This window comes from Pygocentrus nattereri, chromosome 15 (assembly GCF_015220715.1).
Source record: "Pygocentrus nattereri isolate fPygNat1 chromosome 15, fPygNat1.pri, whole genome shotgun sequence".
Classification (NCBI taxonomy): domain Eukaryota; kingdom Metazoa; phylum Chordata; class Actinopteri; order Characiformes; family Serrasalmidae; genus Pygocentrus; species Pygocentrus nattereri.
The window spans coordinates 18,241,823-18,258,180 of record NC_051225.1 but is presented as its reverse complement, the minus strand read 5'-3'; the positions used below and the strand labels follow the sequence as shown (position 1 = coordinate 18,258,180).

Here is a 16,358-nt window from a genome sequence, read left to right as displayed (position 1 = left end):
GGAAATTTCTTGGGGTAGTGTCACCTAGTCCTTTTCTGTATTGATAAGCATTAATGCTGACTTTCTTAGATTAATTTTAAAAACAGAAATGGATATGAAATTCTTAAAAATCTGAATTGTATCAGGGAGTGAGTTTTGAATTTCTGAAAGAAAAAAGGTATCATCTGCATACAATGATACAGAGCAGCTAGACAATCCTATTTTAACTGGAGATATTGAGGAACAGTTTTGTATAAATTGAACTAGAGTTCGAACACAAGGATGTTCATAAGTGTACATGGTACCAGAGCTGCCGGACTTAGCTGTGGCCAAAAGCTTGTGAGTGCCTGTCGGGGTTGTAACCCCAGAACCCCCTGGTGGACACCAGTGGTGATAGGACTGGATGGCCCAAAGGCCCCCCCGACTCAGCAGAGAGGTACCAACAGGTGACAAAGGTGGCAGCCACAACGTCGGCAGAAGCAAAATCCAGGGCATGGGAGGAGCTTGGCGAAGTCATGGAAAAAGGCTTTCGGTCGGCTTCAAGGAGGGTCTGGACAACTGTCCGCCGACTCAGGAGCAGTCGGGGTGACTGCGCCCAAGCTGTATTTGGCAAGGGTGGAGAAACTATGACTTCAAATGAGGACATTGTCAGTCAGTGGAAGGAGCAATTTGAAGAACTCCTTAATCCTGGAGACATGCCTCCCTCACAGGAGTCAGGGCCAGAGGCCTCTGGCGGGTCAAGCTCCATTTCCCTGGTGGAGATCAGGTAGTCGGCAAGCTCTTCTGATTCCGTCCCGGCTGTGGAACAATGCACCAGCTTTTCACCCTCTCGCGGACTGTTGAGGGGGCATGGGAGTTTACCAACCCAGTCTAAGCATTTTGTGGATTTGGAGAAGGCTTACGACCGGGTTTACCGAGATATCTTGTGGGAGGTCTTCCGGGAGTATGGAGTACCGGGACTACTACTCTGGGCCATTCGATCTGTGTACTCCCAGAGTGAGAGCTATGTTCGTATACTCAGCATTAAGTTGTTCCCGTTCAGTGTTAGCGTTGGACTCTGGAAGGGTTGTGTCTCCACTCTTGTTCGTGAGATTCATGGACAGGGTGTCAAGGCATAGCCAAGGACAGGAGGGCATTATGTGTGGAGGCCAGAGGGTGGCGTCTCTGCTATTTGCAGACGATGTTGTTCTTTTGGCTGAATCACATGGATGCCTTCAGCACTCAATGGAGCGGTGTGCAGCTGAGTGTGAAGCGGTTGGTATGCGGATCAGCACCCCCAAAGGACTTGCCCCAGGTGGAGTTTAAGTATCTCGGGGTCTTGTTCACGAGTGATGGGAAGAGGGATTGTGAGATCGGCCGCAGGCTGGAACAGCAGCAGCAGTAATGTGGTCACTGTACCGGACTGTAGTGGTGAAGAGGGAGCTGAGCCATATGGCAAATGAGGTTTCTTTGCAGGGTGGCAGGCTACACTCTATTTGATAGGGTGAGGAGCTCGGCCATGTGGGAGGAGCTCGGAGTAGAGCTGCTACTCCTCCACACTGAGAGGAGCCAGCTGAGGTGGCTCAGGCATCTGATTCGTATGCCCCCTGGACGCCTCCCGGTGGGGGTGTACCATAAGACCTAGGACCCGCTGGAGGGATTACATCTCGAAGTTGGCCTGGGAGCGGCTTGGGGTCCCTGGGAATGAGCTGGAGGAACTTGCGGGGGACAGGGTCATCTGGGATTCTCTGCTCTCCCAACTGCTACCGCGACCCTATCTGGATTAAACGGTTAACGACGATGATGATGATGAACCAGAGTTTCCACAGACAGGTTAAATATTAATAACAATGTTCTTATTAATATTTGCATTAATAATATTAGTGTTAAGAATTAATATTCATGGATTTAAATTAGTACTCATTCCATGTCAGTAAAATGCAACAAAGCCCTAGCTTTTTAATGCAGAGCCATTGATTTGGTGTCAGTAATGTACATTTCTATGGAATTAATTTTGTGTTAAATTGTTTGAGAGAAGATTATAATGTTTGAGAGAGGAATGTTATGGTTTGAGTGGAAAGTGGTGCTCAGAGCGTGAAGCTAATGACCCTGAGTGCACTTCGTAAACGCCTTCAGATTTGCTCAACAGAACACTGCTTTCATCCAGAATTTGAAAATCCGCACAACTTTAAACTCCTTCGTTGTTATGATCTCTTGTGATCTGTCATGCCTACTTAGATCACAAAGTGCTGACTTATTACAGTATCTAAAATTAAAATCAATACTTCTGTCCAGTGACAGGGTGGCTTGTTTTTCCTCTGCTCATTGCTCATGTTTTTGTTTTGCTATCCAGTGTCAACCAGAAGAGAATGGGTTGCCTTTTGAGTCTTGATTTAAGGTTGTTTTCCCCTTGTTCTCAAGTTTTTCCTTACCACTGCTGCCCTTGGCTTGCTCATGCGGGCTTGGACCCAGATTATGTTTTTATGCTTTATGACAACACCTGTTGTAAAAAAGTTGTAAATAAATTTGACTTTGTTATTTAAATTTGTGGTATACTAACTCTGTATGTACTAAGTGATGGACTATGGTTGTACAAGGAGCAGCAAATTAAAATATATTGCGGCATTTGTCCGGTTTAGTATATGCAAATGTAATTTAAAGTTTAAGTGAGGCCTTTAACCTTCCTACACGTCTAAGCTCTAAGTCTCTAGCTGTGGGGAACCATCAACATGAAGTTCTGATTCTCTTACTCGTTTCTTTAACATCAAAGAAAGTTGATAAAACAGCAGCCTAATTAAGTAGTAAAAATATGAAAAGTATTTGTTGTTCATATAGCAATTTTATGCATGTATTTAATAATTTGCAAAAATATTCATTATATGTCATAACATTTGCAGACACTTTTTCTCAACGGTGAATTCAGCTACTGTACATACACCTATATACAGTGGTATAAAGCTCCACAGTATTACCTCCTCTGGAATGACAGAGCACTATCAGATACACTGCCTGGCCAAAAAAAAAAGGTCACACAGTCTAATATTTTGTTGGACTGCCTTTAGTTTTGGCATGCATTCATTGTGGCATCGCTTCCACAAGCTTTTGCAATATGACATTTATTTCTGTCCAGAGTCACATTAATTTTTCCCCAAGATCTTATGTTGAAGATGGGAGATTTGGACCACTGTGCAAAGTCTTCTCCCAAAGTCTTCTCACATCCCAAAGATTCTCAATGGGGTTCAGGTCTGGACTCTGTGGTGGCCAATCCATTTGTGAAAATGATGTCTCATACTACCTGAACCACTCTTTCACAATTTGAGCCTGATGAATCCTGGCAATGTCATCTTGGAATATGCCCATGCCATCAGTGAAAATCCATTGATGGAATAACCTGGTCGTTCAGTATATTCAGGTAGAAGCTGACCTCATTCTTTGGGCACATAACATCACTTAACCTAGACCTGACCAACTGCAGCAACCCCAGATCATAGCACTGCCCCCACAGGCTTGTATGGTACGCACTAGGCATGAGGGGTGCATCACTTCAGCCACCTCTCTTTTTCCCCTGATGCAATTTTCTACAATTTGATTTCACCAATCGTTTAAGTGATCGTCAATCACGATAATTCAAAATTTTTTTCCGACCACATTCCTTCCTCAAAGATGTTTCCCCACTGTCCTTCCACTTTTTAATAATGCATGCGACAGTTAACCCTATTTTAGTAGTTACAGCAATCTCCTTAGATGTTTTCTCTGCTTGATGCATGCTAATAATTTGACCCTTCTGAAACAGATCAACATCTTTTCCACGACCACAGGATGCATCTTTCAGCATGGTTGTTTAACAAATTAGAAGCTACTCACTGCATAAGTTAGGATTAAATAACTTATTGCCAGCTGAGCAGTAACTTATTCAGCAATTATCTAATGGGAGGCTCTTACTTATTTGCTTTTTTAAATCCAGGTAGTCACCTTTTTTTGGGCCAGGCAGTGTATCTTTGGTTACTTCAAGCGGTGTTTGGGATCCAGACAGAATCATCCGACATCACTACCTGACCTCACTAATGCTCTTGTGGCTGAAGGCTAAAGCAGAGGGGCAAAAAATATAAACAGCCTTGATTTCAGTGTCCAGAAACGTTGACATTTAGACCTGGTTTATGGGACAAGGATTCTTACTCTTGACCTGCACAAGACTAGGGAATTGTAATATTAAGATTTTCAAAAATACATTGCTTATAATGCAAGAAATTACACACTTTAGATTTGCATTAACAATATACAACAGCAAATCTTTGAAAAAGCTTTTTGTGGCCCTTTTTTATATTTGACCTGACTGAGCATTGGACCCCAAGTATCTGCTCATATGGAATACCAATACAAAGCATCTGTGCATTATGTTTGTACTAATCCTGTCCCTGTAACACCAACAGGAAATCCCACAGACAGCAAACACAAGTACACGGTCATCTCATCTAGCTTTCATCTCAGATCTAATACCATAAGTAGTATTATAGGGCCACAAGTGCTGTGGGACCAATCAGGAATCTGCAGGTTCTATAGGCAATATGCCATGCTTAGTTCAGCAATATATTCTATATTTTGCATAAATAATATATTTAGCAACAAACAGATTCATCTAGTGCTAGGTTTAAAACAGTAATGCATTAAAATGATTCCAAAAAAATCCACACAGGCATGTTCTTTTTACAATTTATCATAAGCAGGGACAATATCAAAATATTGCATTTTACACAGTTCTCACTAGAGAAAACATCATCTCACCTGGTCCTTGTCTCATAACATACTGTTGTGCAGGGAACATTAGCTCTCAGTACAGTTTCTATTTTCAGGAGTCTGCATCATGTCACACAAAGGCTGGCCGATAACAGGCATAAGGGTTGCATTCAGACGACTTAAGTGGTCCATTTTCAGTTTTTCTTATGCTGATAGGGCAGCTTCCTGCGATCCTTAATGGCATTGCGTTTCCGTTTCTTGCTCAAGAAGTTCTCCAGCTTCCCACTCTTTTTCAGTTCGTTGTACTTCTCACCCAATTCCAACTTCTTCTTATCAGCTTAAGAAAGGTAAAGTACAAAAACATGTAAAATGAACATTTATCACTCTTATGGTAAATTCTCAACACTCGTTTACTGAGCAACACCAAAAATGTTATTATGGCTGATCCAAATAGCATTTTACTTTCTCTAAATACTTGTTGGTATTTGGGAACAAGTGTTGTAATGCTGTTTTGAGAACAAACATTCATTATGTTTCATATTTATCCATAAATAAGCAGGTCTCTTAGTGCAGTGCAAAATGTATCCAGCAGGTGTCAATGTTACTGAGATAGGTCTTTGCGAAAACGTAGTCAATATTTACATAAGTAATGCTTCTGTTTTTTTTAATAATCAGAAAGTCAATGTAGTATGCAAGGTAATAACATTAGTTTCAGATAATAAGTTAATAGGAAAGATTAGGATTAAATTTGTTGATTACCACTTGTGGTTAACAGTCTTTTTGGTTTATTATTATCCAACCTATTGTTTCCTGCTAAGATTTTAATTTAGGAGGTAAACAGTTGTGTTCAATTATATTATCTTTTGCCACTGGTATTTCTTGTTGCATGGGAACATTTAACACTAATCTTCCGCGAGCTACGAAAATTTTCGTAAGGGAAACCAGCGACCATGTAGCCCACTCCCCTGCTGTGAAGCGATTAACGCCCATTGTCTTGATAATGATATGGAGTGCGGTGGAAGTGGAAACCCCCCATGCCCAGAGAAAGCTCCTACAGCTCCCAAAGCACCTAACATGACAACTTGAAGGTGAACTTCAAGTAACAACCCGAGTGTATATGTTACCGATCCGACAGCGCGACGGAGAATCTGTAGAATCGTGTTTCAAAAGTTATAATTCAAGGGCGCGTAGTAACGACGGACGGAGCAGTGGCGATTTCTCTAAGACTGCAAGGGAAGCTCAGCTTGCCCTAAAATGTCAAATATGTTCAGTTGTGTTAACATTTCATTCACTACAAATGCGTTAAAAGCTGAGTGTCTTTTCACTTCAACAGGACCGCTCATTCAAACGGGACGTTTTTTCATTGCTTCGAAACTCGCCGCTCATTGGATGAATGCCACGATTTTGTCCCCCCCCCGAACGCAGAGCGTCTCTGTGGTGAATGGAGCTGTGGGCGGGTCTGGACGCGGAGCTTCTGCAAAATGATTGAAGGATCAGACGAAAGGCTGAATCCTGTTTTGATTGACAGCTATTTTTACCCATTTACGTCAAAAGACAAACTGCAACCCATTTCTTGGCGTTTACTTGGTGAAATTACTTGTGCATTTCCGTTGTTCATTGTGTAAATAAAACACACTCCTAGTATTTCCTTGTTTCAGTTTAACAATTTCAACATTTCCTTGTACGAGTTTAATTTCGTTTCGTTAGTTTGTTCAGTCAGTCGTTCATACTGTTGGCAAGGTCGAAGTGAACTAGCCAGCAAACAAGGTTCACACACAGAGCTGCTGTCTCAGTCCTCCTCTGTGAATTTACATAATAAAGGGTGATGTATGGTCCTGCTAATTGCTGGCAAGAAGGAGGGGTGATGTCCTGAGGATCTTGAAATCTCAGGAGGACTAGTGTTAAAGGGGACCCATGTTTCACACCTTGATCTACAAACATGAATCACACAAACACTAGCTCCTGATTGAGTAGATGCATTGGGTTGGCTGGATTAATCTGCATAAAGTTCGGCTCTGCTCAGCTTTTCTACGTGCTATATTCCCCACACTTGCACATCATGCACTGCCTGGCTGTTTTCTATTAAAAACAAACGGGATACACTGTGATGCATTGATAAGCCAAAACAGTGTAAATGCAACGTAAGGGTGCATCATATTAGGATTATCATTTTATTTCATTTTAATTCATTTATGTTTTCATTTTATCAGGTTATTTTATTTGGCTAGTTCAAGGTTTTTCTATACAATTATTAAATGCAGTGATGAAGACGACGAAGGCCCTGATCAATGAATTAACATTCATTAAGGCCCACTTAAAGAAAATTGTCAAGCAAAGGTGTGAAATATCATAATGGCTAACTTGCATTATGACTGACTGTTTAGTGAAGTAGTCTAGTAGTTATATCTTATACAGTCAACAACTGAATGTCAAATCAAAGTACAATTCATTAATAATTTTACAGTGTCAGTTCTCTCTTTTTAAAGAGAAGAACATGTGAAATAACTTCCCTCTGACGCACTTTCTTCTCCAACCGCTGTACAAAGCCCCTCCCGTGTGTGCGCGCTTCACTCAATTGAATCTCAGTGCTTGTTGTAATGCACAGATCTAAATGGCTTACTAGCGTCATGTGTGACATTTACAACCCCAATGAAGTTGGGACGTTGTGTAAAACAAATAAAAGCAGAATACGATGATTTGCAAATCATTTTCAACTTACATTCAATTGAATACACTATAAAAGACAAGATATTTAATGTTCAAACGTTTAAACTTTGTTTTTTGCATATATTCACTCGTTTTGAATTTGATGCCTGCAACAAGTTCCAAAGAAGTTGGGACAGGGGCATGTTTACCACTGTGTTACATCACCTTTCTTTTTAACAACACTCAAGCATTTGGGAACTAAAGACACTAATTGTTGGAGCTTTGTAGGTGGAATTCTTTCCCATTCTTGCTCGATGTACAACTTCGGTTCTTAATGCGCCACACATTTTCAATGGGAGACAGGTCTGGACCGCAGGCAGGCCAGTCCAGTACCTGCACGCATTTACCACGAAGCCACGCTGTTGTAACGTGCAGAATGTGGCTTGGCATTGTCTTGCTGAAATGAGCAGGGACGTTCTTGAAAGACATTGCTTGGATGGCAGCATATGCTGCTCCAAAACCTGTATGTACCTTTCAGCATTAATGGCGCCTTCACAGATGTGCAAGTTACCCATGCCATGGGCACTAACACACCTCCATACCATCAGAGATGCTGGCTTTTGAACTTTATGTATGTTCAATGTTGGTTTTCTGCCTTGCCGCTTACTTGCAGAGATTTCTCCAGATTCTCTGAATCTGTTGTTCTTAAACTGTTGGACTTTTTGCTCACACAGTTGTTCACAAAGTGGTGATCCTTGCTTGTGAATGACTGAGCCTTTCAGGATTGCTCCCTTTATACCCAATTATGACACTCACCTGTTTCCGATTAACCTGTTCACCTGTGGATGTTCCAAACAGGTGTTTTTTTGAGCATTCCTCAACTTTCCCAGCCTTTTGTTGCCCCTATCTCAACTTTTGGAATGTGTTGCAGGCATCAAATTCAAAATGAGTGAATATTTGCAAAAAACAATAAAGTTTATCCGTTTGAACATTATATATATTGTCTTTGTATTCAACTGAATATAGTTTGGAAAGGATTTGCAAATCATCGTATTCTGTTTTTGTTTGTTTTACACAACGTCCCAACTTCATTGGAATTGGAGTTGTCCAACGCATGCGATTGGTCTGCAAGTCTCCCAGGCCACTAAAATGGTACACATAAAGGCTAGAAAAGTTATGCTGATTAAAATAGGACCACCCCGTTGAAATAACTGAATTCTGCATAGTTTATCGGTTTCAGCTACAGGTCCACATAGGACAGCATTTGGGAGCGGACTCGGACCGCAGTTTGCCTTTTAGTGACCTCTGGCCTAGTAGAACTTTAAAGTTGAAGTTTAAGAGCTACAGAGCCATCCCTACACAAGGAGGGCCACCCAGGAAACTGTCCTCCTAGACGCAGTACACTGTTCAAAGGGCACAGGTTGCAAGTCAACGGGACCACTGACAATGTGATTTCATCTGTCCCAAATATGGCTTTCAGTCCGAGGTCTAAGTGTTCGCCAAATGACCAAACTGAACTTTACCTCTATAATACAGGTAGCAGCCATGACACTAGCATCAGTGTTTCTTTCCTCTGCAACTGCCAGAAATCTCAATAAACAGGTTTGAGGCTCCGTGCCCCTTACTTTAGCATCAGTCACATCAAAACATAACGCTACCCCGCCATGGGCTTCACCAATATCATATCGGTATCACTACAGGTACAGGCTCTTCAACGCAGTACTGCTGTTGGCAATGGGGACGCCGATAGCTGTGACTGATACCATGGAACCATTTCTGATGCATGCTGCTAGGGGCTGTGTGCATGCGCATCTGTAGATGTAACTTAACGACACATTGGTTGTGTGGGTTGACAAACAGTAAAAGTTCTGATGGCAAAATCTGTAACGTCAGTGTTTTGTGAAAAGGCAAACACAGTGGGTGAAGGAGGCAAGGTACAAATAGTCTAACATGCCACTGTGAAGCCACGCTTCAGGGACCTCTCACTTTGTAGTCAGTTACAGTCAGAGTCAGAGTCAATCTTAATTCAAGTTGCTACAAAGGAAGCAAATTTTACAGACATATGGAAGAGGGTGAAAAAAACCCACACTGGTCCCTTCTCATGATTTAGGCTTTGTTTAGCTTTTAGCATAGCAGCCTCATAGCCAGAATAACCTCTGAATCTTGATCATTCCACTGTCTCTCCGTCCTCCCAGGTTACAAGTCTGGGAGTTGTTCTTGATAGCCATCTCTCCTTCAAAACACACATTTCCAATATCACACGCTCAGCCTACTTCCATCTTAGGAACATTAACAGACTGCGTCCATTCCTCAGCCAATCCTGCACAGCTATTCTGGTCCATGCATTAGTAACATCGAGACTAGACTACTGTAATTCTATTCTTTTCGGCTTACCTCAGAAACACTTACATAGACTCCAGTTAGTTCAAAATTCAGCAGCTAGGATCATCTCCAGGTCGCCTGTAACCGAACATATCACCCCTGTCCTTAAAGAGCTCCACTGGCTCCCTGTCAACTACTGGATCCAGTATAAAATCTTACTAACTACATTCAAAGCTCTACATGGACTTGCTCCCTCTTATATCTCTGATCTCCTTAAGACATACAGTCCTGCTCGCACCCTCCGATCCTCGTCAGCTGGCCAGCTCACTCTCCCTCCAGTCCGCTTGTCCACCGTGGGAACTAGAGCCTTCAGCCACTCTGCCCCATCTCTCTGGAACACCCTTCCTACCCAAATTCGCAATATTGATTGTCTAACTACCTTCAAATCTCGGCTTAAAACCCATCTATTCACACTTGTATACTCCTGATTCCTCATCTTCACTTTTCTCTGTTTGTCTTGTTTCTCGTCTGGTTGAAAGTATTTGAATGTATGTTGATTTGTTTATCTGTTTATTTGTTTTTTATCCTCTTTTATACTCTACCATTCTTCTTTTAACCGTTGTAAGGTGTCCTTGAGTGCTTTGAAAGGCGCCATTACTAAATAAAATGTATTATTATTATTATTATTATTATTATTAGAATAGCATATCCACCAGCCCCACTTGTGGTGCGCCTCTGTTGGTCAGCAGTATGAGACAGCAGCAAGGTCTTGTATTGATTCAACCAAGCCAAGAAATCCACGGTTTAACCACTGCTACCACATGAATGACTAACATTTCCTAAACTCCAGCAGAGTCTGATGCTCAGAAATTTAAGCTTGAACACGTGTATGAGAAAAATGACTTGAGAAATTCAGGTGTAAAACAACATTCAGCAGCATTTTTGTCAAGGCAGAGAAGCTGTTGGCGCTAATGTACACGTTACCAACATGTCGCTGTTAAATAGGGTTATTTCTAATTACATAAAACTTATATACACATACAAATTCCGTCAAGAGCTGATAGCAGGTTTTCACAGTTCATTAAACGCTTTTAGCTAGAATGCACCAGTCAGCTGGAAATGTTTTACTCTAAAGCTCTGCAGGCTGGTGTCACCATTTTAAACCTTTAATTGCTAACCACCTTCACTCAAGCCAGCAACTGTTTCATTTAATTTTAGTTTTATCAGTCCCCCTGATTTAGATGTACTGAATTCCACCCACTAGTTAGGACTCTCGCCATCACACAATACTGCCACTAGGAGGGCGAAAGTTAGCACAGGATTCATTGCCACCTCATCTTTTTGAACTGCTGCTAACACAACATCATTAGACGCTTCATTTGATAACTTACTAGTTTATATTTATGACTTTATTTGCTTGTTTTTGTTCGAGTTTTACTTTCACTTTCATTTAAACGTTTACTACTCTTCTCAATCCTTTATTCTCTGTTCTAATATTTGATTATATTAAAAATGATTAGTATCAGTATCAGCCTCTACTTCAACTAAGGATCAAGTAAGTAACCTGACACAACAGCTCCTCTCCAACTTCTACAGAGCCACAGTGGAGAGCACCTTGACCAACTGCATCTCCGTCTGGTACAGCAGCACTACTACTGCTGAACGCAAGGCCCTGCAGAGGATGGTCAAAACTGCTCTACACATCACCACAGCTGTCCTCCCAACCATAGAGAACATATATGACAAGCGATGTAAGGGGAAAGCCATCAACATATCCTCGGACCCCACACATGCCAGCCACCCCTTGTTCCAACCTCTGCCCTCCGAAAAGAGGTACCGGAACATCTGAGCTAGAGAACCACCAGGCTCAAGAACAGTTTCTATCCCGAGCTGTCAAACTGGTCACACTGGCAGCATTGATCTGTTACTGATCAGCCTGATCACGCAGCACACTACACACTGAGCTCCACAAGCTCAGAGGACTATATGCTGTGCACTTCATCTCTGACTAAGCCTTATTTCAAGTATATTTATACTGTAACTCTTTGCTTAAGATGTTCCCTGAACATTATGCTGCTACTCTCTACCTGCACTGTACACTTTATATACAGATCACTGTTTACATCTCTTTTTACACCACTAGTACCTCTGCATTTACTGTACTGCAATTCACCATGCACATTTCTGCCTATATATCTGATGCACTTGAATATCTGACTATGCACATACTGTCTATACGTCCAATATACCTGTTATAACCTTTGCCTATGGACATTTTGTCTACGTTCGATACTTGTATTTACTGACTATGCGCATTTTGTCTCGTCTTTTGTCTTTGCACTGTTTGCTATTTATCTCTTATTACTGCACAGGAAAAGTAGCCCGATAGTGTTTCGTTATACTGTATAACTTTCACTATAATGACAAAGTTGAATTGAATATTAACAACAACCATTTGACAATTATTTGAGATTTGTTGTATGTGTGTTCCACCCAATGACCGCTGGGATAGGCTCCAGCATCCCCCACCCGTGTGACCCTAGGGCAGAAGCGGCTTAAAAACGTGTGTGTGTTTGTGTGTGTGTGTGTGTGTATTTGTGTGTATGTGTTACAGTTTAGGCAGATTTTTGTGGCTTGAAAGAAGATCCCAAATAGTAAGTAAGAACCAAAGAACCATATGTCAACATAACTAACAAGCAATAGAATATTTAAAATGATTTGAGCCATCCCTAAAGTTTTCATAAAAAAAAAAAAAGTCACTGGCCAATAAATACAAAAAATATGCATCACCACACAAAATTAAGAGAATAGTTTGCCATGACCAGACTTACATTTCTTCAAGTAAAAAGGTCTGTGTCCTTGTCCTACTAGTTCTCTCTGTTTCCTCTTAAATTGAAGTTCCTTCTCCCTCTGTTGCTCCTGTTTTTTCTGGGCACGTTCTTGGTTCTCCTGTAAAACATACACACCAAACACACATACATTCTTCCGATTCATCACAACATGTAAAGTGCATTTTTGACAGAGCATTCATTCTTACCATTCTCTTAAGCAACGATTTCAATTTTTCTCTTTTAGTATTTGATTTTACTTTCTTCAGCTTTTTCATCACCGTCTGAAAGAGATTAATAGGATTTGAATAAGAGCAACATAGACCCAAGAATAACAGGGGACAGAAATTAGCCAGTCTTTCAAGATCTTAAGTAAACCTGTGCTTCTCGTTGTCTGATTTCATCAATGAATTTGTAGGTCTGCTTGAACACTTCCGGTCTGAAGTCACCAGATAGGTCATCAAAACGAGGATCCCTTAAGATCTGGAAAATGCATATAACACAGAATCTAAAACAGTCTCTGCATGTTTAGTCACACTAGAGTACTTTTTTTTTTTTTACTTACAGTTTTCTTAACGGGCACAACTTTTCTGAGAAAAGGAACCGATTTTTTAGCAGAAATCTCATCGGGTCTGTGAAAACACAAGGAACTGACGTGAAGACAAAAGGGCAGATTTTTTATCGTTGTTAAAAGATCATGCAGGTAAATAAGGATCCTTATAACCTGTGTTTGTTCAGTCGTTTCACAGGTTCTGCAGTCTGTTTGTTATGCATTGTCCCGTAAGCAATCTTATTATATGCCTTAGTCCCCACTTTGTTTTGCAGTCTTATAATCTCCTCAAAAGACAGTGTTGACAGTCCTGTTTAAAAAATGCATTGATAAATATATAATTTCCACATGTCTACGTGAATGAAACAGCTAGTACTAGATTTCTGTAAAATCTCTTCATTACCTCTTTGTAACTCATCACTTGTGTGCAACTTCGCAGCGACACCGTTATCCTCCGATGGTCTGGAGTCTGTTGCATAGTAATAAGAATCATCATCTGACCCACTCATATCACCACTACTCTTCATGTACCGTTCTTCTTTCACATCCTCCTCCTCCTCAACATGTTCATCGTCCGAAGCCCCAGGATTCCTTTCCTCTTCACCCTTCCCGTCTTCTGGCGCTAGCATTACATTTCTTTTATTGAATAACGCAAAGTTTCTCTCCATTTCCACGGCATCCTCTTCGACGGCAGACCTGTTTTCTTCCAACATGGGCATCGCTTTTGTTATGGCACGAGTTTTATTGACCTTTTTAATGGTCTGACCGTGGCCTGCATCACTGCGACTCAAACGTTGTTTCAGACCGGTTTGTTTATTCCTGGCAGCCATCGTACTAGGAAGCTTGGAAAACAAAATAAATAGAGTTAATATTTGGGGTACAAGACATAATCTACCACGTGTATCTCAGATAACTTTAGTTAGCTAAACAAGGCTAACTTTGTTTGCTTAATAGCTAGCCAAGAGCCCCGCGATGTAGCTAGCCAACTAGCCAAGACCGTTAGCCAACGAAAAATATAACAAACTACTATTTATACTAGTAAATGCACATAACTAACTGCATATGATAGTGTTTAACCATTATTTTGTCATTACTGAAACAGCCACATACAGTGTGTAAATAATTAGAGACAGTTGCTAAAGTAGCTACAGCTTTCCAGTTAGCTTAGCTCAGAATTCTAGGTACAGCCCAGACCGTGCGACCATTTCGGCGTAATTCTCAGTCAGAGGTCGGTGCTTATGAGAGGCCTGTAGGTGTCACACTTAAAACAAAGTATGCAAACTTACAGTTCCACATATCTATAATAAAATATAACTTTCTTAAACGTGCACATGTAGCCTAAGGGAGTATTAACCCCCAGGTGGACTTACAGTAGAATGTGGCTGAAATTAACGTATCACGTTAGCACAGCTCATCACAGCTTCGTAGTCGTTCCCATGTGGACTGCATAATATGCTCAACCAGTGCTGCCAACTCTTCAGTAAGGAAAGCAGCTATTGGCTGCTATTGGCTAGGTCATCACCTAATTTGCATAATGGTCCGTTTGCGTGTATTTAAAGCTGTAGAATTAAGGAATGACGTTGTGGGAGAGAAAGAAGTGAGTAAAAAAACACACTGAATATGTTAGAACTACAAATAAAATCTGAATAAATTAACTTATTCTGTTGATTCTTTTCTTTTTTTTGCCTTTGAAATAGGCCGTCACTTCTCAAAATAACTTCATGACATTAATGCTTTGTCTAAACCCACAATCACTCGCCTTGAACGTTTTTGGGCAAGTAGAAGGATGTATTCACTAAAAAGCAAAGACTTACTTAGTTAGGTTATATATACCTTTATACCGGGTTTATGGGCAGCAGAAGGCGGGCATTACTGCTACTGAGAGCTGATTGGCTGGCGAGCGGAGCAGCTGATTGGTTGTTCGCGCTCTCTGACGTCATGAGCATGAGGCGCCGTTTTAAACTCCTGTGGCTCGAATTCGAAACCTTTAAAATTTTTAAAAATATAACAGCGCTGTTAATATGTTTATGTTATTCAAAAATTTGTTAAAAAGATTATTTTACATTAAAAATGTTTAAGCATAAACTATGATTTTTGCTTAAATGCTCCATATAATTTTGGACTCGCTCGGGAGCGCCCTCTAGCGTATGAGAAACCCGGAAGACTTTGCAGAGCGGTAATTCCGCTGTCTACACGTTCTCTGCCACTGCGTGGTCACTGGGCTGGCATAAGAATTAGACATACCACAAGGTGGAATACTAAGTCCCTGAAGGGACATTGGGGGGATGACATGGGTTTTTCCATGATGGATAAAAAAACTCATGCATGCGAAATGATAATTAGATACTCCTTAACGGTTTTATCTTTTTTTTAATGATTACATTTTTGACTAAGGTGCACAATAAAAATCAAATACAGCTTTTCTAAATAAGCTTTATAATGCTCCAGAAGCTCGGCACCATTTTATTAAAGGTAGTATTATTTATTTATGTTTCTTTTTTAATATTTAACATTCTAGCTCAGTTTAGTCTTTGAGTTGGGCAAGCTTCAAAGAATCATAACTTAAAAATTACTTGGAGCAAACCTTTGAAATTTTGTATGGTTATAAATTTAAATTGAAGTATAATCTTTTATTTGTTTGTTTGTTTGTAATGGAAATTCTTTGAGACTGAACAAGTTACCACAATAGAATATCCACAAAATTCCAGAGCTGTTATTAGAATAAAGCCCACATTGGTTGCTTTTAAAATCTGTTGTGTTCTTGGTGGTTCCAGTAAATTTATCGTTGATATTTGGTGAGCATGTTAACAAGCCACAAATTAACAGGAGCACACATGATACACCGAAGGACCAACATTAATGTTTTATTCCTTAAACTGTGCAATCTCACAACAACCCTTGATTTGTTTTGAAACTGTTTATTAAATGGCAAATTCGTTTTTAATAATCACTCTTAGTCAGCTCTGGACTTCTACTTGGTGCAATTATGAGGCTATAATTAAATAAAAGCCAGGAAACTTTGTTGTAATCATGGATACCGGCCACTCAGTGTCAGTCATGTGGTAAATGATGTCATTGCTTGTGACAAAAAAACTTTATCCAATAATTAAGAATTAAAAGAGCACAAATAATTATTTTAACAGCATAAGCCAGCACACACAAATATTTGTGCGCTTTATACGTTGCTTGGGGACTGAGTTTTTGTTCCATTTCTGACCACAGGAGGTGAGGGATGCAGCTTCACGTAGGTATCTATATGGCATATTGCTGCCATTTACAGGGTAATGCACTTAAAGTTTCCCTAAATCTCAAGATTTTTT

At 40.6% G+C, this 16,358-nt stretch overlaps 1 protein-coding gene across 1 annotated transcript; it reads right to left on the bottom strand.

Annotated features, from left to right (window-relative positions):
* Window positions 1–4,656: 4,656 nt before the first annotated feature.
* rrp36 (ribosomal RNA processing 36) lies at window positions 4,657–14,526 on the bottom strand. The gene is made up of 8 exons (XM_017683048.2): window positions 14,409–14,526; window positions 13,442–13,880; window positions 13,213–13,348; window positions 13,054–13,120; window positions 12,867–12,971; window positions 12,698–12,772; window positions 12,492–12,609; window positions 4,657–5,029 (listed from the first exon to the last, which is right to left on the bottom strand). The coding sequence occupies exons 2-8, from the start codon at window positions 13,866–13,868 to the stop codon at window positions 4,887–4,889; spliced, it is 1,071 nt and encodes a 356-aa protein (XP_017538537.1). The 5' UTR covers window positions 13,869–13,880; window positions 14,409–14,526; the 3' UTR covers window positions 4,657–4,886.
* Window positions 14,527–16,358: the final 1,832 nt, after the last annotated feature.

What these genes read in the sequence shown, in the direction of transcription:
- rrp36 (XM_017683048.2), bottom strand. Translation starts at nt 13,868, where the DNA reads ATGGCTGCCAGGAATAAACAAACCGGTCTGAAACAACGTTTGAGTCGC. An exon ending in TCAGACAACGAGAAGCACAG is followed by an intron (nt 12,773 to 12,866) that starts GTTTACTTAAGA and finishes AATCTCTTTCAG; the next exon opens with ACGGTGATGAAAAAGCTGAA. An exon ending in ACCTTTTTACTTGAAGAAAT is followed by an intron (nt 5,030 to 12,491) that starts GTAAGTCTGGTC and finishes ACCTTTCTTAAG; the next exon opens with CTGATAAGAAGAAGTTGGAA.